Genomic DNA, 23,733 nt, shown 5'->3' with positions numbered 1-23,733 from the left:
AACTCAGAGGACAGAGTAATAATGCTAGGGAACCTTGGGAAGGTAATATATATTAGAAGGCGTTTGAATAGAAATAAATCTTTCTTGAAATAGGTTTCTGTTCTTGGCATCTGTGAATATTTGGTACTCTAGTTTTCTTCTTACTCCTGCCTTTGCTAGCTCCTTTTTTCTGGGCTTCAGATGGAAGGTAGGAGGATCTCTAGTGTATTACGAAGGGAAGCAGACAAGTGCTCTATCTTGGATTCTAGGCTGTGTAAAAGAATCAGGTGGATATAGTGGGCTAATGGAGTGAGGAATTGGTTTGTTGTTCTGGCTCTTGTGTGGAGTCTGTTTTCATGGCTTCAGATGTAGTCTTTACCCAGTGACAGTCCTGATTTTTATTGCTTTCTCTTTTTGATAATGTGGCTTCCACTTCAGTCTTAACATTTTCTAAACAGAGCTCCATTCTCAGTTAGCCTCTTTTATATACTCCCCTGTTTACTGGAACCACCATTTTTCCTTTTATCCACAATTGAAACTTTAAAGTTGTCTTTGAGTCCCTATGAGGAATTAAGACGTTTTAAGACATTTTAAGAGATTTTCTTTTGATGTACTCTACTGTGTATTTAGGAGTACTGTACTATGTATTAATTTTTTCAAAAGATGAAAAGAGATCTTAGTATAATCCTTGGTTTACGGAAGCTTAGAAAATCTTTGAAAGATGATTGAGAGAGGTAAGACAATAAACTGATAAACTGACCTGAAGATTTTTAAATGTAGAAAATGTAGAATTATTATGTGTATAAAATGATTAGTAAAACTAGACAAAGTTTTTACTATATACACCACCTTCATTGTGAAGGTGTCCCTTGTTACCCTTTTAAAAATTGCAGCACTCGCCCTCAAAATACATACTCATACATACTTACTAAACAGACTTTTTACTTCTCTTCTTTTTTTGTCATAAACACCGCAATCCATCATATTTTCCTTATTTGTCTTATGTATTGCCTGTCTTGCCCTCTCCCCCCCCCCCCCCAACTTTAATGTAAACTCCATGAAGGCAGGGTTTTCATCAGTTTTGTTCATTACTATGTCTAACAAAGTCTGATACATAGTAAGCATTCAGATACTTGGATACATGGATGAATACTGCCTTTTTAAACAGCCTTTGTGAGTTATATGATGAATGACCTGTTAAAAAGGTTGGTTAACAGAGACTGCTAACTAAGTAATTGGCTCTCACTTTCTAGCTGTAAATGTTTTTAACTCCCTATTTTAATCTTTAAGCCTTTATTCAGTATTTTATGGTTATACTCAGTATTTTATGTTTATGTATGTGTGTGTATGTATATATATTTTATATATATATGTAAAATATATATGTATGTATGTATGTATGTTAGCCTTAGGAGCCTTTTAGGCAAAGTTGTTCTTTACTAGTTGGGTCTTTTTTTTTTTTTTAATGTATTTTTATTGAAGTGCAGTCAGTTTACAATGTTGTATCAGTTTCTGGTGTACAGCACAATACTTCAATCACATAGGAACATACATTCGTTCTCATTAGTTGGGTCTTAATGTTCAGAACAAATATACTTATGAAATCAGCTAGTAGTTTGGATACTGCTTTGTTAATTAAAGATTAATCAATGCTGCATAGTCACATTTTATGTGACTTTAGGCAGAAATTTGGGATCTTTGGTTTAGAATCAGCTATAGTGTCTGATCACTGACCACTGAAATGCAGAATACAGTGTTTGCTTCTCTGTAGCTGTCTTCTTGATAAGAATAGGCAGTGTGCTTTAAGAATAAAGCCAGCAGCTTCTTAACCTAGATCCTCCATTTAATTTGGTTACTAATCAGTGCATAATTTCCTTTGTGGAGAACTTCTTGATAGTAAGATTTCATCTCAGTTGGGTTTCTTGCTTGTCTGTTGATTATATTTTTGCTCCTGTGCTGAGTTCTGGCTAGCTTTTGAATAGAATTTGTCATCAGAAGGTAACGGTAACAGCTTGGTCTCTGGAGCTGGATTGACCAGGTTTGATCCTGGTTCTGCATCTTACTGTTGGACTTCCCTGAACCTCTGCTTCTCAAGTACTATTGTTACAGTTATGTGAGTTAAAACATACTTAGTGCCTAGAATCTGTATATATAGTAAGGTTCAATAAATATTTGTTATTTGTAAAATTAAAAACTGTAGTATAGAATGATTACCTTTCCAGGATAACAGAGAAGGCCTCTTCTGACCATGCTAAATATAAATAGCATCTCCTGTTAAGTCTTTTTTTTTTTTTTAACAGACTTTATTTTTTTTAGAGCAGTTTCAGGTTCACAGCAGAATTGAGCAGAAAATACAGAGAGTTCACACATATCCCTCCCTACCCACAAATACATACTCCCCTACCCTCAACATCACTCATCAGTGTAGCATATTTGGTACAATCGATGAACCAACATGGACACATTATTATCAGCCGAAGTCCATAGTTTACATTAGCATCTCTGGTTAACTCTTCATCCGTTACCCTGCTTTATTTTTCTACCTGGCATTTATCATTATTTGATACTGTATGTCTATTAGTTGATTTTCTTCTACTGGATTACGAACTCTGAAGGCAAGAACTTTTCTTTTATTCATAGCTGGTGTTCACTCATGTCTAAAACAGTATTTGATTTATAATAGGTATTCAACAAATATTTGGTTAATAGATGAATAAGTTAAAGTGCATGAGGGTAACTAAAGTTTTTTTAGGGGGCATCTGTTTGATTATTTTAATGGGTTAATGCTTTTTATGAGGGAGAATATTTTGTTTTGGCAGTGCCTCAGTGAACTTTTGTTGCCAAAGGCATCTAAAAATCTTCCCCTTTTTTTTTGTTAAGCTATATGTGAAACCGAGCCTGAACAGCCTGTTCGACATTATCCATTATGGGTGAAAGTAGAAGGTGAAGTAGATCCAGAGCCAGTTTATATCCCAACGCCTTCTGTCATTGAGCCTATGAAACCATTGTTGTTGCCTCAGCCAGAAGTTTTATCTCCTACTGTGAAGGGCAAATTGCTCCCTGGAGCTAAACCTGCACGGTCATATACTCCCAAACCCAATCCTGTGGTAAGCTTGGAGTTACATCTTTTATTGCAAGTTACAAAAATCATTTGTAAAGATGATAGATGTCCACCAGATTTTTGGTTTGTATTTGTGAATCATGGTGCTTTCAGCTAATATGTCTGCAAGCCATCTACCTTTCTGACTTAATCAGTTTAGTTGATGGCACTTAAGAATGTAATAAAAGTAAAAGTAAATAGTAGTACAGTTGACCCTTGAACAACGTGGGGATTAAGAGCATGGACCCTCTGTACAGTTAAAAATCTGCATATAATTTTACAATCAGTCCTTTGAATCTGTGGTTCTCCATGTGTGAGTTCAGCCAACTGAGGATCGTGTAGTACTGTAATATTTACTATTGAAAAAACCTCCATGTAAGTGGACCTGTGCAATTCAAATTACAATTCAACTGTAATTCTTAAAGATAGCCAAATCTCTCTTCAGGAGGATCAAATAAAGATGGGCTTTTTTTTAAAACATGACATGCAAAAACCTTCTTAAAGATATTCTTATTCCTGTAGTGTAAGAGATTGATTGAGATATAGTACACATTATTAGAAAAACATCAAGAAAAAGCTTTAAAAAGTAAATGTCTTTTTAGAGCAAATTTCTTTATATACAATAACAATAAAGTTCAAGATTTAACATAACAGTTGACGTGACTTTGTGAATTCTGACAGGTAAAAGCTGATGCTTCTCTTGTGTTAAAGCTTAAGCAGTTCTGATTATTAAATCCATTTCAGTCTTTCCAGTCCATTAAATTGAAGAAAGATTCATTAGTACAGTGCTATTCAGTGTGGTCTCTGTACCAGTGCTGATCCATAACTGTTTGCTACTAGTCTGTGATAAAATAAGTATAGAAAATGAGAATAGATGTTTAGAAATTTTCACTACGAGTTGGTAGGGTAATTTTATACCAAATCTAATACTGAAAAACTTGGGCTTGTACTTTCCATGTGTTTTTCCAGTATTTTATTGTATTTTATATAAGTATCAGCCTATGTGTGACTGGTAATTAAGAAATTTATCCTTCACTGCAGATAATTTAAGAAACACTGCTCTGGTGTGCTGAATTTTCTTGAAAGAGAGGCAGGTCCTTTCTGACTGTCCCAAGATCCAGCATATACGACTGTAACTGTATTATTTAAAGTTTACATTTGAAAATGTCAGGTGTTGTAATAGAACACTTAGATATAAGATTAAACATCTTTTTCCTTTTGAAGTGCCAAGATGTTTTTCCCCAATGTTTGGAATGTTTTGTTGTATGAAACTTAACAGATTCGGGAAGAAGACAAGGATCCAGTCTACTTGTACTTTGAAAGTATGATGACTTGTGCCCGAGTTAGAGTATATGAACGAAAAAAGGAACAGAGGCAACCATCACCATCCTCATCATTCCAGCAGCAGGGCTCATGTCATTCGAGTCCTGAGAACTGTAGCGTAAAGGTGAATTACTTATTGCATAAATTTCTCTTTTTAACTTCCAGTTCTTTGTTGCTGGTATTAGAATTTACATTACTATCAGAATAATTGGAGTAATTCTTGAGGTGCTGAGGTTTACATGATGTGTATATCAATTTGTCTGTTTCTCTGCATACTTCTTCTAGAGAATAGTCCCTTAGGGGCGTTGAAAGTTATTCTTTCTGATGTTGGAGTAATTTTTAAGTTTAAACATTTCTGGTTTTAATTAAATCATTTATCCACAATTAGGATTTGCATGTATCCACATAGGTGAATTTTCTGAATAAGTGAAACTTGTTCCATTAAACATCAAATTTTTTTCTTCTTTATAGAATTACACTATAAAATGCAATGTTAATTCTTTTCTTGGTAATTCAGTCATTATCAAGGACTTGAGAGAGCAAGACTACTTGTTTTTGTGGTTATATAGTATGATAGTTATGCATGTAGGTATGAAGATATTCTTTGAGCTCAATCTTTCTGCTCTTTCAGGCTGCTTTGAGAGATTATGTCCCACTTTCTATTGATATTAAATATGTATCAAATTGAAGTATTTCTGTGTTATTCTCATCTTTAGGAGCTGGATTCTGAACAGCAGCCCTTGAAACCAATGACTTGTGACCTGGAGGATGATTCTGATAAATCACAAGGTCAGAATGAAAACTAGATTTAGATAGTAATTGTATAGGTGTGGTTTCAAATAATAATGGGAAGAAACCAAAGCTACTAATCCAGAATATGTCTAACTACCCTGTTTCTAGTTTTTGCTAAAAATAGAGATGATAAGTTTTTTCCAGTTATTTGCTGTGTCTGTCACTCCTTTTCTAAGAAATACAATTCAGTGGTGTTGACGTGATATGTTGTTGTAAGAGATATTTAGGATGAAGTCCGTGATTTTTTTTTCTAACCCTCTTTACAAACCTCCGCAACATTGGCATCATTAGCTATTGAAATTTTCCCACAGGTTCTTAATAGCTCTGCCATTGGAGAAATGCAGAGGGACAAAGGAAGGAGTATCACTGATTTATCTAATAAAGGTTACTGCCAGAATCACTAGATTGAGGGATAGTGTCTAGGGAGTTAACTATTCTTGGTTTTGCTTCTTTTTTTTTTAAACATTTTTTTTATTGAGTTATAGTCATTTTACAATGTTGTGTCAAATTCCAGTGTAGAGTACAATTTTTCAGTTACATGTGAACATACGTATATTCATTGTCACATTTTTTTTTGCTGTGAGCTACCACAAGATCTTGTATATATTTCCTTGTGCTATACTGCATAATCTTGTTTATCTATTCTACATTTGCATGTCAGTATCTACAAATTTTGAACTCCCAGTCTATCCCTTCCCACTCCCCTCCCCCTTGGCAACCACAAGTTTGTATTCTATGTCTGTGAGTCTATTTCTGTTTTGTATTTATGTTCTTTTTTTTTTTAGATTCCACATAAGAGCAATCTCACATGGTGTTTTTCTTTCTCTTTCTGGCTTACTTCACTTAGAATGACATTCTCTAGGAACATCTATGTTGCTGCAAATGGTGTTATGTTGTCATTTTTTTATGGCTGAATAGTATTCTATTGTGTAAATATACCGCATCTTCTTTATCCAGTCATCTGTTGATGGACATTTAGGCTGTTTCCATGTCTTGGCTATTGTAAATAGTGCTGCTATGAACATTGGGGTGCAGGTGTCTTTTTGAAATAGGATTCCTTCTGGATAAATGCCCAGGAGTGGGATTACTGGGTCATACGGTAAGTCTATTCCTACTCTTTTGAGGAATCTCCATACTGTTTTCCACAGTGGCTGCACCAAACTGCATTCCCACCAGCAGTGAAGGAGGGTTCCCTTTTCTGCACAGCCTCTCCAGCATTTGTCATTTGTGGACTTTTGAATGATGGCCATTCTGACTGGTGTGAGGTGATACCTCATTGTAGTTTCGATTTGCATTTCTCTGATAATTAGTGATATTGAGCATTTTTTCATGTGCCTGTTAATCATTTCTATTTCTTCTGTGGATAATTGCTTGTTTAGGTCTTCTGCCCATTTTTGGGTTGGGTTGCTTGTTTTTTTGTTATGAAGTCGTATAAGCTGCTTATATATTCTGGAGATCAAGCCTTTGTCGGTTTCATTTGCAAAAATTTTCTCCCATTCCATAGGTTATCGTTTTGTTTTACTTATGGTTTCCTTTGCTGTGCAGAAGCTTATAAGTTTAATTAGGTTCCATTTGTTTATTCTTGCTTTTATTTCTATTGCTTGGGTAGACTGCCCTAGGAGAACATTTTTGAGATGTATGTGAGATAATGTTTTGCCTGTATTTTCTTATAGGAGGTTTATTATATCTTGTCTTATGTTTAAGTCTTTGATCCATTTTGAGTTTATTTTTGTGTATGGTGTAAGGGAGTGTTCTAGCTTCATTGATTTACATGCTGCTGTCCAGTTTTCCCAACACCATTTGCTGAAGAGACTGTCTTTATTCCATTGTATATTCTTGCCTCCTTTGTTGAAGATTAGTGGACCAATCTAGATTTGTAGATTCATTTCTGGGCTCTCTGTCCTGTTCCATTGGTCCGGTTTTGCTTCTTAAGACTTCATTTGCCTCCCAGCTTTTTCTTTATGGTATGATACACAGAAAAAATGACAATATTTCTAGCACATTGAGGTAAGTGGAGGAGGCTGCCTAAGAGCATGACCACCCCAAAGGCTGAGGAGATCTGTATCCTGACATACCTGTAACTATAGCACTTTGGGAGATTCTGCTATAGAGATCCAGGTGTCTAGTGAAATACACATTTAGTTAAGATGTTGCCATGAATATAAATACTTGAGACCACTTGAGTAGTCTTGCATAAAATGTGAAAGTGAAGCAGTCATATCTAAAGGCACAGAAGTAATTCAGAAGTATTTTTAGTAGAAACTAAAGGTAGAGTACACCTTAAAGAAAAAAAAATATCTCTTGCTGTTCTTTAGGATTGACTCTACACATCATGTATTACAAAGCATCTTGGAAAGTATCTTTGGTTTGCCTATATTAATGTCAAGAATACCAAACAGTACCAAATAAGCCTAACCTTGGTTATAGGTCATGCTTTGTAAGCTAACACGTTCTTATGTAATAGTTACGACTTTTTAGAGCCGTCTTTTAGGACTCCATTTTATTAAGAGATCCCAGTGAGCAGGATAGTGAAGACTATTATTGTCTGATTCTCTAGAGTCTTTTTCTTGGAAAACTCTCAAATTGTGAGTGTTTAATTACCACTGAAAGTACATGGCAATGGGACACTGGGCAACTGTTGAATTGTTATGCCCCTGACACTTTCCTGAGAACTCAGGAAAAATAAAAATCTTTCAAAGTTCGGTGCAAAATGCTTTGATGCAGAAATATCTTTCAATTCCTTATCAGAAAAGAGCTGGAAGTCTTCCTGCAATGAAGGGGAATCCTCTTCTACCTCCTATGTGCATCAGAGGTCACCTGGTGGTCCCACCAAACTGATAGAAATCATCTCAGACTGCAACTGGGAGGAGGATCGGAATAAGATTTTGAGCATCTTATCCCAGCACATCAATAGCAACATGCCACAGTCACTTAAGGTGGGCAGCTTCATCATTGAGTTGGCTTCTCAGCGAAAGAGCCGGGGTGAAAAGAATCCTCCTGTTTATTCTTCTCGTGTGAAAATCTCTATGCCATCATGTCAAGACCAAGATGATATGGCTGAGAAATCTGGATCAGAGACTCCTGACGGTCCATTATCCCCTGGGAAAATGGATGATATCTCTCCTGTGCAGACAGATGCCCTGGATTCAGTAAGGGAGAGATTACATGGAGGCAAAGGTCTGCCCTTTTATGCAGGGCTTTCTCCTGCAGGGAAGCTTGTGGCCTATAAACGTAAACCCAGTTCAAGCACATCTGGGCTTATCCAGGTGAGAATTATCTTTAATCTGGATGTAGCACCTTTTTATACTTAGGTAACATCTTGATTTTTCAGAGCCCTTTGTGGGCCTTATATCATTTATTTTTGCATTTCCTGGGAACTGGGTGACAAAAATCATTATTTCTTTTTGTAATAGGCCTAGGTTAGATGCATACCTAGAATGAATTTTGGGCACTTTTACAAACAGAATGGTAGAGCCCTGTGTCAGCTTACTACTTTTCCCAGACTTGAACTGCATTTTCCTACTTAAAACTGTATTACCTGGGCTGTGGTGATATTTTGACAGCCAAGCAAGGATAATAAGGGGATTCAGTCTAGTTCTCGGGCTATTAGCAGATAGCTTTCAATATAAAATGAGGTGAAATTTTGAGATAGGCAGTAGATGTTTGGAAACTTGGGAGAAAATTTTAATTTAGTAACGTTGTTACTCAAATACATAAATTTAAAAATGTTGAGCCACAGTTTACTTAATTACTTTTTTCATTGATTCATAGGATTTTTGCCAGTATAATCAATGTTATAGGACAAATATTTATATCCTTGCTAATTTACTAATTCAGGCAGGTATATTAGTAAAATTATACAGACATCTAGAAAATCCTTTGGAAAGAAAAGTTCTGAAGTAAAATGTAATCACAGTCAAAGATTTTCTCCCTTCTGCTCAGTGACATTAAATGCATTTTTATATCAGAGTAGCAAATGTGGGGTGGTATCTGACATTGTTGCTAAGGTTACTTGACTTTACTAGCTTGACTGCTTCTCTGGGCTAAGGATTGTTCCATTAATATGACTGATCTACTTTAAAAAATTTTTTATTGCAGTTGCTGTGTAACTGCTTCTCAAACTCTTAGTGAAGAGGAGAGTATTTTCTTCTCATTTAATTTGTGATTTCATACTTTGAGAGCAGAGACTTACCTGAGATCATTTCTAGTGAGACTAGGACCCCTCCCCCCCAATACAGTCAGAGAAATTTTGTGTTCCTTCTCCTGTGTAGGACTCAGAAAGCCACCATAAAACATGAACTTGCATAAGCAGTCAGGGCATTGTAATGTACTTTTTGGGGAAGCCGCTGAATAGTCTTCAGAGTGAGTCCCAAAGGAGCAGACAGGGATATTTGACCCAAACTCCACAGAGCCTGGAAAACTATATAGTAATGTTTACTTTAGGATGGGTAAATCATATTCTTTGTACCAAAGTTGAGGCATGTATTTCTGACCTGTCTGGAAATAACAGTTTTACTTAAGTAGCAAAGAGTAATTTTGTTTTATATCTTAGAGGAGAGAATAGCTTGCTGTAGCTGTTCTCACCAGTTCCCTATTAATTTAGAGTAGGATTTTCTCTCACTCCACTCTCTTACCCCTTTAAACAATGGAAAGGAGATACAGGAAAGGATATCTTCTCTAGTCACTCAGCAGTATGACAAAGAACTTGGTTAAGAAACTTGGGAGGTTTTTTTTCTTTCTTTTTAAAACTATTCTGCTGCCCAGCTCTGTCAGTCTATCAACTTAGGCAGCAGAGGAAAATCTTTACCTTGTTCATTCATTGACTTTCATCTGACAGTTTAGTGACTATTTTAAAAATTACAATGAGTTTTGACTAGTATTTATCATAAGCCCAAGTTTTGTCCAAAAGATGATGACAGTTACCTTCAAAGTTGAGTTTTTTTTAAAACTGAAAACCGAGATGACTTTGTGGCTTAGGTATTTGTAACAGTGGCTTTCTCATAACTTAAAGTAGATTCACCATATATTTTCCAAATATGAAGGATGCCCTAAAGGACCCTTGTGAGAAGGCTTCATTATGCCTCTGGTCTTGTCAGAGAGATTCTGTGGAACACAGTTACTCATTTTTTGTTGATGATTGTTAATCGCTTAACTAGAATTGCTATTGATAAGTAAAACAATTGGAGGAGTCCTTAGATTTGACTGTATCTTCCACATATCTAGGATATAGGTATGATGAGTTTTTAAATTCTGTTTCCAAACTACTAAAATGAAGATGAGTTATAGTTCAGTATATCAAATGACACAGCATTTTTTTTCACCTCCTAAATACTCAGATTATACCATATGGAAAAAGTCCATCTCTTTTTCCCTTTAAATATGAAAAATAGACTTTTAAAACCTTGTAAAAATGAAACCCTTGTCAAGGGAGATGAGTTAGCAAGAGAATTTTATCTTTACAGAATTTCTCTTTGCCACTTGTTTCAGGTTAATGGTAAGAGTTACCCGCAGGCTAAGTTGCTATTGGGACAGATGGGGGCATTGCATCCAGCCAATAGGCTAGCTGCTTATATCACAGGCAGGTTGCGACCCTCAGTCCTGGACCTCTCAACCCTCAGTACTGTCATCTCCAAGGTAGCATCCAATGCCAAGGTGGCTGCATCCAGGAAACCACGTACCCTGTTGCCTTCAACATCCAATTCCAAAACGACATCCTCCTCCGGCACTACAACAAGTCGCCCTGGGAAGAATCTGAAGGCATTTGTCCCGGCAAAAAGACCAATTGGTAAGTTGGACTGTGTGTATGTTTTGGAAAGGGTTGTGACTTGGTGCTCGGCCAGTGGATACAGATACGGGGGTTGTAAAAATTAGAGAAATACAGAATTTGGCATTACTCTTATTCTTGATGTCTATCTTGCGTGAATTTTTAAAAAATTGTTTAGTAACTCTTCTGATAACCTGCAGCACTAGATGAATTGAATTCTAGTTAGTTTTACAGTTATTTCCCAGACTTTTAAACTGTTTTATTAATGTAGAAAAGACTTAGGTTTTTAGTCTTGTTTTTAAAAAGGGAAGGCATATTCTTAAATACTTATCCTAATATAATATTTCTCCTATAAGGACTGGTGTTTTTGGTACGAGTCATCTGTATGTTCCTTAAACTTGTGAAACCAAGGAGCTTGCAATATCAAAGTACGTTGAGTTAGTATGGGCTTAGAGTAGAAGGCTCTTGTAAAACACAAGTTTGGATACATTGCTTTATTCTGTTCATTCCTTTTCTGTGAATAAAAACCTCTTTTGTTCAGCATCGCAATGCTAGAGTCTGTAATAAATTACCTTCTTGAAATTCTGTTTTAGCATTGAGAATATATACAGTTGGCTTATTGGATTCCTCTTTTTGTTGTTTCAAATCTGTTTAGGAGTGTTTAGTAAAAATATCATTTGCTCTGTTATTCCTCTAATAGGAAATTGAAATCTCTGGCTGAATGCTGGAGTTGTGTGAAGATGGAGGATGGGCATTGTATGCCTTAAAAAGAACCCATTTTACCACTTTCTTTAAAAGTAGCTTTAATTGGTGAGGTTAAAAAAATAATAATCTTATCCTGCCCTTTTTTGAAAAATGTCTATACATTTTAGAACTATGCAGAACTTAATTGTCTTGTAAAAGGACAGCAATAAAGAGGTGGAGGTGCTGGGACAGGAGGAAGTAGTGGAAACAAGTTTTAAAATTAGAATTAGGAATACAATTTCCTTCTTACTTTCTTCATCTGTTTTAGATGATGAAGTTGTGTGCTACTGTATTGTCTTTCTAGTTTCCTGGCAGTTTGACTGTATGGCTATATTACATAACCAGCAGAATTTCAGAAGGAACACCCAATTTTAATCCCTTATTGTTAGAATTTTAAAGGTTTGGTTGGGTTGAAGGATGTGTTGGATTTCTGTGGGTAGAAATTGGCATGTGTAATGCAGGTAGGTAGTACCTGTAAGAAATTGACCCAGTGGTACACAATAAATGTTGATAAACACAGTCACTATGAGAATAAAATATGAGAACTGAAGAATTTTGACCTGCAAATTTTTATTTGCAGCGGCTCGACCCTCTCCTGGTGGTGTGTTCACACAGTTTGTGATGAGTAAAGTTGGAGCCCTGCAGCAGAAGATACCTGGAGTTAGCACACCCCAACCCCTAACAGGGCCACAGAAGTTCAGTATCAGACCTTCTCCAGTAATGGTCGTCACACCTGTGGTTTCTTCTGAGCCAGTTCAGGTGTGCAGCCCTGTGACTGCTGCTGTCACTACTACCACCCCTCAAGTGTTTTTAGAGAATGTTACTGCTGTGACACCTATGACTGCTATTTCTGACGTGGGAACTAAAGAAACTACTTATTCTTCTGGTACCACCACTGCAGGGGTTGTTGAGGTCTCTGAAACTAATACCAGCACCCTTGTAACACCTACCCAGTCTACAGCCACTGTGAACCTTATCAAAACGACTGGGGTAACTACCCCTGTGGCTTCAGTTGCTTTTCCTAAGTCTTTGGTAGCATCTCCTCCAACCATAACTCTTCCTGTTGCTTCCACTGCTTCCACCTCCATAGTCATGGTGACCACAGCTGCATCTTCCTCCATGGTGACCACACCAACTTCATCTCTGAGCTCTGTTCCCATTATACTCTCGGGAATTGATGGGAGTCCACCAGTGAGCCAGAGACCAGGTAAGGCCTAGATGTTACTAGCTGGTTTACTGTATAGCTATTTGTATAACTTTGTGGTTGTGATAGGATAATAGGAATATCAGGTGTTTCTGCTAAATATGATCCATATCTTCCTAAAAACCTTTGCATTCTGCAAAACTGAACATGAAAAATAACAGAGCTCATGGTTAATACAGGGTTAGGACAGTCACTGAGAATTCATGCAACTTTGTAAACAGAGCACTAATAAAAACCATGACTGGTGCCTTGGAGATAATTTGAACAGCCTTGACAGCTGGTTTAGTGGGGCTAGAGATCCTCAGGAGATTAAAAATACGCAAAAACATTAGAGTGGAAATGCTATTTGCAGGATCCTGAAATATTGTGTATGGGAGTGGAACTCTGAGCCAGTAGAGCAGCTGTTAACTAAGGTGGACACCACAGCAAGTGCAGCCTGTTGTGTGCTGTGTGCTAAGTAGGGGCACACACCTCTGAGGAGGGAAACAAGTGTAAGTGCTCCCTCTTGTGTGTGTGTGTGTGGAGGATGCTGCTTCTTTATAATTAATAAAGAGAGAGAGGGCTTCTGCTTCTGCTGCATCCAAGTTGAGGGCTTTTTCTTTCTCCTCCTTGTTGAAGATAAAATTCTAGTTTCTCTGGCCTAGTGAAAATCATTTGTGAATCAGCCCAACTCCTGTATGCTGACTGACAGTATTCTCCTTTTTAATTATTATACATAAACTTATTGAAATAGAAATAAAGAGGACTGTTTCTTTGTTTAGGATTCTTATATTTTATATGTTTCTCAACTTTTTTGGTAAAGTTAAAAATTTTCTCTTATTGGCTAAGGTTAAGTGAATTTGAAATAAGAATATCTTACACTTTGGTAATTTTTATATCCTAATTCAGCCAGCTAAAGTAAGTTGTTCTCTTAGTATACTCAAAGAGGCATTATTGTGGAAAAGAGTGTGAAAGACTTTGCAGGATTTAAGGGGAAATAAATAGCCAACAGCAGTTCTGTCTTGGTTATTGATATTTTTCCTATTAGATATTTTTGTTTTTGGTGGCATAGTCCAAATCCTTGTTGATAATTTTAGGAAAGAAGTGATTTATAAATTGAAGTGCTGTTGAATGGAAAAGTGGATCACAGTATTAAATTTGTTTTTTGCTTCTTCCCATAAATATACATACCAAAAAAATGGTTAAAATACAATTTCAGAAGTAAAGTTGTTGATGATGAAACTGTTTTGATTTCCTAATTGAATCTCAAGGTTCATACCTTGTCATATTTTAACTGGTCTGGTTTTCTAAGTCATGGATTCCAACCTTTCGTTATATTTTTAATTCTATCATGAAACTGTAAAGTAGTTTAGCTTTTTATAGTTCATTTTTTCTCAGATTTCAGTCACTTGGAATATACATCTAGGTATTTTGCTCTGATTCCCATTTGTACTGGCATTGACTTAATATTCTTATTTAATCAAATCATTTGTTCACTTAAATGCGTTTTTTAAAGGAGCAGTATTACTATAATTGGAAGCCAATATTACTTGCCAAAATAGAGGTTAACCTCATAAATAAATACACTGGAAACAACAATAATAAAAAAAATACTAAATTCTGACTAGCTACTGTATGTTCTTAGCATGTAGCTTGCTTTTTCTGTTAATGAAGAAAGCTGGAAAATACACATATCAAAGACTGGTATATAATCTGTATATAATCCAAAGTTTAATATTTTGACACTGTGAAACAGTGTTATTCTATATCCATATTATCACCTTAAAGTATCTTCTGTAATACCACTTGAAGAAATAATATTATGAACAAATTTTCTTATCTGCTTTTTTATAAATGGAGCTGGCTCAAATAACTGCAGCTTTTAAGGAAGTGTGTGTGATTTTGTTCTAGTTTCTTAAAGAGGATCCCAACTTGGGTGTTCAGACATCTATGACTTTTTCATTTGACTTACCTTCTTTTGTCTTTCCCTTTTTTACTGTCTCACACATTTGAGTAAATAATCATAATTGTCTTTCCCTTTTTTTCCCTCTCACACATGTGAGTAAATAATCACATAATGTATTAAAGGCTACTTTTATTCTCTGAATTGGAGTAATTTGGTTTTAGATCACTCTCTAAAACTAAATTTGAGTGGGAATGTTCAGGAAATTAAGAATGCTTTAATATGTTTCTAAATTCATATAAGATAGATGAATGTTTTTGTTTAAGTTGCACACTTTTTTTATGAACAGTTTGGTCTCTTTGTTTTATTTCATTTTCAAAAGTAGTCCTGGAGCTTCTATATATAATTTGTTATGTAAATGTTAAGATACGTTTTGTGGGCAGAATGCCTGTCTGATAGAATATCACATATTAAGCTAAAATCTTTGTTTTGCTTGGCTTGTTGATTTTTCTGTTTGGTGATAAACTAATGAAAATTTTTGATTAGTAATAATGTTAAAGAAGTTCCCTAATTTGAATGCTAATGTTAGACTACTTATGCTTTACTATTATCATTATTTCTGTCTCTTTATCCCCATGGCCAATGTTTTTTTCCCCCACATTTTAGTATTTCTAAATATCTCTTCCAAACATTGAAGTGCATCTTTAGGTACTATTAATGTTTTGAAATCTCTTTTAATTCACATTTTCTGCATTAAATTTCTCCTTTTTCTGTTCGTTTTGAAACGGTCTTTTGCCTCTTCCTAATCAGGCTTTATTTCCCTGCTTTTTTGATGTCTCTTAATTTCATTCTATTGGGGGGGTATGTTTTTTTTCCCTTCTGAAAAATAATTTCCACAAATCTTTATACTTTGCTTATTTGTCAGTGAATTTAAAAGCCAAGTTTTTGTACCTTGTGATTTTTAGCCCTTGACTTTATCTTTCTTGAGTATGACCTGTGGAACTAAGTCATAAGTCTAGTAAGTGTTAACAGCCTGAATTTTTAAGTTGAAAAAAGAAGACTTTATCATCAACTTTAATGCAAATCCAGGTTTAGAGGCCTGCCCATGTTTTTCATTAGGCACAAGTATTATCTCTTCAAATGCACCTCTTGACAAGTGATACGTTCTTTTTTTTTACCAGTATAAGTGTAAGGCCCTGCAATGTATGGTTAACTTCTAGGTTTTTTAAGATAAATTGTTTTCATTCAGTAGACTAGTAAGTAGTATTTCATAGAGGTACAGGATTTTACCAACTCTGTGATTTAGATTAGGAATTATTTGTAACATGATTAGATCCTATGTCATAATTTTTTCCTGTGCATTACAGGGAAATTCTGATACTATGTTTCCATTTCCTGTTTTTCAGAAAATGCCCCTCAGATTCCAGTGGCTACTCCACAGGTCTCTCCTAACACAGTGAAACGTGCTGGACCTCGACTGTTGTTGATTCCAGTGCAGCAAGGTTCTCCTACTCTTAGACCTGTCCCAAACACACAACTTCAGGGACATCGAATGGTCTTACAGCCTGTTAGGAGCCCAAGTGGAATGAACCTGTTCAGGCACCCTAATGGGCAGATTGTCCAGCTCCTCCCTTTGCATCAGCTTCGAGGCTCTAATACCCAGCCCAGCTTACAGCCTGTCATGTTTAGGAACCCAGGTATAAAATTAGAGATCTTTCTGATAAATTTTTCTTTTCTTGAATCATTTGATTATGTGGTATATTAATACACCAGAATTGGCTGTCTTAGTGTCTTAGAGTCACCTGTTAAAAAAGAAAAGCATACTTTGGAAGTCTTGATACGGGCAATGGTGATTTAAAGTGTTCTTTTTCTTAACAGGATCTGTGATGGGAATCCGGTTACCCACTCCTTCCAAACCTTCAGAGACTCCACCATCTTCCACTTCATCCTCTGCTTTCTCTGTTATGAATCCTGTAATTCAGGCTGTTGGGTCTTCTCCAGCGATGAATGTTATTACTCAGGCACCATCATTGCTTTCTTCTGGACCTAGTTTTGTGTCTCAGTCTGGCACATTGACTCTGAGGATCTCCCCTCCTGAACCGCAAAGCTTTACAAGTAAAACAGGCTCTGAAACAAAAATAACCTATAGCTCAGGAGGGCAGCCTGTTGGTACAGCCAGTCTTATTCCTCTCCAGTCTGGTAGTTTTGCCTTGTTGCAGATTCCAGGACAAAAGCCGGTTCCCAGCTCCATTCTTCAGCATGTTGCTTCACTTCAGATGAAAAGAGAATCTCAGAATGCAGACCACAAAGATGAAACGACCTCTTTAAAAAGAGAGCAGGAAACTAGGAAGGCCCTACAGTCAGGAGGAGAAGCTATAGACCCTGAAACTAATATAAGAAACCAAAATTCAGCAGCTGCTGTCTCAGAAGAAACCCTGAATGATTCCTTGGAAGATGGAGGTGATCATTTAGATGAAGAATCCCTTACAGAAGAAGGTCCTGCAACTGTTAAGTCTTCTGAGCATGCCAGTATCACTGGGTCTCATTCAGGTGAAGACTATTATAAAGATGTTGATGAAGAGTATGGGACTAAAAATCATAACAGTTCCAAAGAAGAACTGACTATTCTAGAAGTTAAGACCATTTCTGAAAGAGCCAGTCAGACAGTCCAAAGTGTAAGTAATATGCAGCTTAAAAAACTTGGTGATGTGACAATAGAACAGCAGAAGGGCTTAGACAATCCAGAGGGAAAATCGAATGAATTTCCAGTCATCTCTAAAGAAGAAAGTAAACTTGAATTTTCGGGGAGCAGAGTTGTGGAGCAGCAGTCTAATCTGCAACCAGAGGTCAAGGAGAAGGGATGTGGAGATTCTCTGGAGAAGGACAGCATTAGGGAGAGATGGAGAAAACACCTGAAGAGCCCTTTGACCCAGAAATGTGTTAGAACTTCAGAAGAATGCAAGAAAGAGGCAGATGAGCAGTTAATTAAAGAAACAAAGACTTGTCAGGAAAATTCAGATGTGTTTGAACAGGAACAAGGCATCTCTGATTTACTTGGAAAAAATGGAAGTACTGAGAATGCCAGAGTTTTAAAAACTGAATGTGATTCTTGGCGTAGGATTTCTAGTCCTGCAGCCTTCTCCATTGTTCCTAGGAGAGCTACAAAAGGGAGCAGAGGGGAAGGACATTTTCAAGGTCACTTACTGCTATCAGGAGAACAGATAAAACCAAAGCAAGAGAAGAAGGGTGGGAGAAGCAGTGCTGACTTCACTGTTTTGGATTTGGAAGAGGATGACGAGGAAGATGAGAATGAGAAAACCGATGATTCTATTGATGAGATTGTGGATGTTGTTTCTGACTACCAGAGTGAGGAGGTTGATGATGTAGAAAAGGTGGTGAGCCCATTTTTGTTGTGACTGAAACCTCAAGGATTTAAATGATTTATTAGAGACAAGTAGTTTTTTCAGAAGATCACTAAGACCTGATACATTCACTTGGATACCTAGGTTTAGATCATGATTAAACGACTTTGTAGTTTTTAGGCTGTGTCAGTCAGGTAACATTTATTGAGCTTATTTTGTTCTTGTCTGATACTATGGGAAGGCTGGCTTGAGCCTTTAGGGGGAATAGATGCTTGAGAGTCCCTATCAAATTAGTTTAAAAAAAAAAAAAGTCCTGAAAACACTACTCTCATTTGATCTCAGTTTCTTTGACATTTTCTATGTGAAATGTTATAGCTTATCTGGTAGATATATAAGAACAGGGAATGGGTGGCCTTAGAACTGGAAGATAATTTATAGATCTGCATTTATAGAGATGTTTTTCATTTTAGAGAAAAATGAAAAATACCGTTTAATATTTTACTATAACCCTGATTAAGATGTTTTCTAATTATCTCCTAAAATTAAATAATTAGTTTCTAGAATTAATATTCTGAACTTTGGTCATCTTCCTTTGTAATATGACCTTTATAATTTATTATTTTATTATTCTGAGGCCATTTTGGTAGACTTTTATTTAGGGTTGTATTTGCAGAACTAAGTAACTGAGAGTCAGGTCTGATACAGAGCAGGGAGTTGGACAGACTTTTTTTGTGAAGGACCAGATTATAAATATTTTAGACTTTGCAGGCTAGCTGACTTGCTGTTGCAGCTACTCAAATTGCAGATTGTAGAGTGAAAGCAACCATAAACAATACTAAGTAAATGAGTGTGGCTGTGTTCCAGTAAAACTTTATTTACAAAAACAGGTGAGGGGCTGTGGTTTGCTGATCCCTGACATGGGGTCTGATGTAAAAACATAAGGAGGTCAGCTGCCTGTGGGGTGGCCTGAAATCTAAATTGTGTCCTTCTGTCCAGGAGCAGATAATATGGCCCTCTGCAATGATTGTCATGCATAGCTGTTTTAGAACCTCCCTTCCTTGAGATTCATTTCAGCCTCTGTGTTACCTGGTCCTTCTCTGTTAATGCGTAACTTCCTTATGCAGATAAACTAAAACAAAAAAGAGTTTAAAACCCTAAAATGTTTAAATATTCTAATGTTCCTGTGTTGGTTATTTCTGTACCTCAGCTGTCTCATTTGTAAAATGAGGATCTAGCTCTACAATTGGCTGCTTTTATATGCATTTGCCTCACATTCTGTCTATAGGATATTCCTTTTTGAGGACTTGTATCTATAGGTAGTTTTAGGAGTTAGATTGTAGATCTTCTTGCACTTTTTGCAGAGTCTCTCATTGTAGTTAAGCCTATGTAAGTATCAGACCAAAAATAGTCCAAATTTAAAACCAGTGAAAAACTATTGAAATCAGTAGGACTGATTTAGTAGTACAACTTTCAGAGTGTCTTAATCATATGGGGTGGCAATGCTTGAGTTTCCTAATAGAGAATATGACAGAGGTACACCGGCCTTTTTTAAGTAAGGGCATTATATTAAATGATCTCTCAGTCTATATTCTATATTGTATCTATGTACATGTCTGACACCTATGATAACTTTATGCCTTTGATTAGCATTATATTGGAATAGTATAAGGAAAGTTGTGCCTCTTTAAATCTTCCCCGATGAAGTTTATTGGATATTATTTACAAAGCCTGCAATTAAAGCCGTGCAGTATGCATTCTTTAGTTTAAATATTGTAAAGCATCTACCTAACATTACTATTTAAACTCTTTAGATTCTGTTGGGGCTCTGTTGATTTAGCTTCCTGAAGTTAATTTTAATATACATTGTTTACATTTAACAGACATTGTTTAGATTATGCTTAAATTGGGCAGCATAAATGATGGCTTGCATCATTTATGTCTATCAGCCATATGGAGCGTGTAATTTGGGGGTAAGTAATATTTCCAACAGGTTTAAACATAGAATTAATAAACTGATTGGGATGCTTCATTTTGAGTTGTGCCTTTCTGGTACAGTACAGTTAAGTAGATAACATATTCTCTGTTTAATTTCCGACATAATGAACACCACTTTTAAAGGTGGACTTAAAAATATTTGTGTATCTCATAATCCGTGTAGTCTACTGATAATATAATAAATTTACCATGAGTTTCTGTGATGGGTGCTCAATAAATGCTTACTGATTGACTCATTTTTGGCATAATTAGCAAGTACAGCAAGCCTGGGCTTCTTTTGATACATGAAATTCTTTAAAAGTTCTCTTTCTTTGGGGTTGAGAGAATTAGAAGATTGGGCTATATATTCTGTTTCCATATCTGCCTTGAATATATTTTTGTGGATATTTAACATGGAGTTAGCCATGAAGCACTCTTAAACTAGAACCTGAATTTTTCTTATACCTTCTGTCTCACCAAATTTTGTTTTACTCCTATTTAATCTTAAGATCTATGCAACTTTAATATATCTGAACCTGAATTTGTCTGCTAGAAAGAACTCTGAAGCATCAACACAGCCCCTTGTGGACTTTATCTGTTCAGTCTAATGATACCTGTTTAACATATATCTGCAATTTATAATGTAGTTCTTAGTTGTTAGCTCTAGCCATATATTATCTTTATGACTTCATTCCTTCTTACCATTCATGAGTTTAGGATTGTCAGTACACATGGTTTAAGATCAATATTTGGCACTGGTTGGTTTTATAAGGGGAGTACTCAGTTGAAAAGTTTAGGTGTGCTTGTTTCCCAATACTTTATTTACTGTTGGAATGCTGTATTTCAGAATAACTGTGTAGAATACATTGAGGATGATGAAGAACAGGTGGACATCGAGACTGTGGAAGAGCTCTCTGAGGAGATTAATGTTGCCCACATGAAGACCACAGCTGCCCACACACAGACTTTCCAACAGCCGTAAGTCTTTTTTCTCTTTGGCTTGTTGTAGGGGTTTTAGTGGTGGTTTTGTGACCATAAGCAAAACCAAATGTTCTGTTCAGAAGTTTTGGGTAACTGACATGGTTCCGTTATTTCTCTAGCTTTTTTCTTATTATGTAGGTGAGGAGAGGAGCTGAAATTCAGAGGTAATTAACTTGCCTTGTTATTGCTAGGAGACACTGTATTAATGTGAATAACATGCTTTTGGAGCCTGACTAGTTTTGCTAGTTCGTAGCTATTTAACCTTGCAGAAGTCTGTAATCTCTCTGAATCTTAGATTCTTTACCTGTTAAATGAGGAAAATGCCCTCATTTAAAGTGTTGAGTGAGATAATACATGAAATAAATAGCATAACTGGCACAAGGGGACTACTCAACAGTGGTTCTTCATCTTTTAAGAATATGGCATTAAATTCTAAATTTGGTTTCTTTACTAGTTGGACAGGTGAGATACATTTAGGGGAATTTTCTTAACTTTTCAGCTGGTGAGATGAAAATGTAGAGCAGATGTCTTAGAAAAATTTGTTCTGTTTTCTGTTTTGATATACCTTGTATTGATTAGGAATTGGGGTATAAAAGAAAGAAGGGAGGAAAGAAGAAAAGAGTTCTTATTTTGTAGCAGATATTGTGCTTTTCCTGCTATCTCATTAACTACCATTTAAGTAGCAATGACAAATTTTAAGGAGTGAGAGGAGTATTCTTCACTCCAGGGTTATTTGGAGGCTACATCAATTGTCCACTGGTTAACGTTGAAAGAATTTAAATCTCTTAAAAACTTAATTAGATTTAAGTTCAGCAGTATTGTGGGGTATAAATTCAGTACACTAAAATCGAGTTCCTAACCAATAGAAACAAACACAAAAAACACAATTAAAAATACTGTTTACAAGAATAACAGAAAAAAAGCTGTTTGTGACTTCCATAAAAGCTGCACAAGACTTTTATAAAATGTTATCAAAAGACACTGTTAGGTAAACAACAAGTTTATACTGTATAGCACGGGGAACCATATTCAATATCTTGCAGTAACCTATGGTGCAGAAGAATATGAGAACAAATGTATATATGTTCCTATGTGACTGAAGTATTGTACTGTACACCAGAAATTGATGCAACATTGTAAACTGACTATACTTCAATAAAAATACATTGAAAAAAAGGACACTGAAGTACGGAGAGATACCATGTTAATGGACTGGAATAATAAAGGGCCGAGAATAACCAACACACAAGTAGCACAGATCCTAAAGGAACAGATTGTTAAAATGAAAATAATTTTTGCCAGTGAAAAGGCAGTCTCAGACTATAAGGAAAATATTTGCAATATGTGTTTGACAAAGGGTTAGTATCAAGGATATAAAATAATTATTACAACTGAGTAAGAAAAAGATGATCCAGTAAAAAAGTAACTAATGGATATCACAGGCAGTTCACCAAAGAGGAAACCTGGGCTGCCAGTAAACATACACAAAATTTGTTCAACCTCACAAGTAATTAGGGAAATGCAGGTTAAACCATTTGACTTTACCAGTTTATACCTATAAAATTGGCAAAAAAAAATTGAGATTTCTGCTAGTATTGTCTAGTTGTGGAGTAATAGGAGTATCCTACAGGTGGGAGTGTAAGTTGTTAATAATCACTTTGAGGAGCAGTGTGCCATGACTAAGTTACTGGATGGGCATGCATTTCTTCCACTCAGCAGTTCTCTCCTAGGTATGAACCCTAGAAAGGCTCACACACAAGTACAGAGCAGCATTTGTCCATTGCAGCATTTGCTGTTGTGAAGTTTGGACACAACCTAAATAACTATTAACATTCTAAAAAAAATAAATTTTGGAACATTCACACTTTGGAATATTATATAGCAGTTAAAATGATTGAACTGAGATGTATCAACATATCTCAGATATAATATTGAATAAATCAGTTGAAGAAGGGTATACTACATATAATGTAGGTTTAAAATGCTACATAATATTTTCTGTTTAGGGATCTATCGATACATTCCTGCTGAGACTGAAGATGTGCATGGTAAACCCAGTTTGAGAGTGTTTACTTATGAGAAGGAAGGCAGTGCGCCCATATTTTGGAGATATTTTCTTCTCAAGCTAGGTGACAGATACCTGGATGTTGATTATGTATTTGTACAGTTTTATATATCTGAAATAGTTCATGATTGTAAAAAGGAATGTGCAGTTATAGGATCTAGGGACACTTTTATTTGAAAAAAAAAGTATATTGTTGAATAAATCATTGCTACATATTGGACTTTGAGGAAAAGAAGCTGGTTACAGTTTAGACAGTTTGTGATGGTTTGGTTTAATATAGCTGTAAAATAGGTCTTAAATGATTGAATTTCAATAAGATATTGGAAAATACTGTCTTTATCTAGGTGCCGTACACATATCTCTGCAGATGAAAAAGTTGCTGAAAGGAGTCGAAAGGTATTTACAATGTATTTAATGAGAATTACTCATTTAATGAAATTGATAACATTTGTCTTTAGGGATAAAACAACATGAGCTATATTAGCTATGACTTTTTTAGGGCCATTTTTACCAGTGAGTTAATATAATCAGCCCCCTTAATGAAATTATACTATTAATGCTTT

The 23,733-nt window shown here is 35.8% G+C and overlaps 1 protein-coding gene across 30 annotated transcripts in view; it reads left to right on the top strand.

Annotated features, from left to right (window-relative positions):
* The window catches only part of MGA (MAX dimerization protein MGA), a 151,086-nt gene that overhangs the window by 117,551 nt on the left and 9,802 nt on the right, over window positions 1–23,733 (top strand). For 10 of the 30 annotated variants that reach the window (XM_031453264.2, XM_031453260.2, XM_031453261.2 and 7 more), the window contains exons 10-19: window positions 2,860–3,086; window positions 4,359–4,526; window positions 5,119–5,191; window positions 7,943–8,460; window positions 10,682–10,979; window positions 12,283–12,909; window positions 16,195–16,485; window positions 16,667–18,183; window positions 20,972–21,102; window positions 23,515–23,566. In XM_031453264.2, the coding sequence (XP_031309124.2) occupies window positions 2,860–3,086; window positions 4,359–4,526; window positions 5,119–5,191; window positions 7,943–8,460; window positions 10,682–10,979; window positions 12,283–12,909; window positions 16,195–16,485; window positions 16,667–18,183; window positions 20,972–21,102; window positions 23,515–23,566 (3,902 nt within the window). Of the gene's footprint in view, window positions 1–2,859; window positions 3,087–4,358; window positions 4,527–5,118; window positions 5,192–7,942; window positions 8,461–10,681; window positions 10,980–12,282; window positions 12,910–16,194; window positions 16,486–16,666; window positions 18,184–20,971; window positions 21,103–23,514; window positions 23,567–23,733 lie in introns of those variants that run through there. The other 20 variants (XM_031453272.2, XM_031453271.2, XM_031453270.2 and 17 more) reach the window with 20 other exon arrangements.

The sequence above is a fragment of the Camelus dromedarius genome, chromosome 5 (assembly GCF_036321535.1).
Source record: "Camelus dromedarius isolate mCamDro1 chromosome 5, mCamDro1.pat, whole genome shotgun sequence".
Classification (NCBI taxonomy): domain Eukaryota; kingdom Metazoa; phylum Chordata; class Mammalia; order Artiodactyla; family Camelidae; genus Camelus; species Camelus dromedarius.
This window is presented reverse-complemented; position numbering and strand designations above follow the sequence as displayed.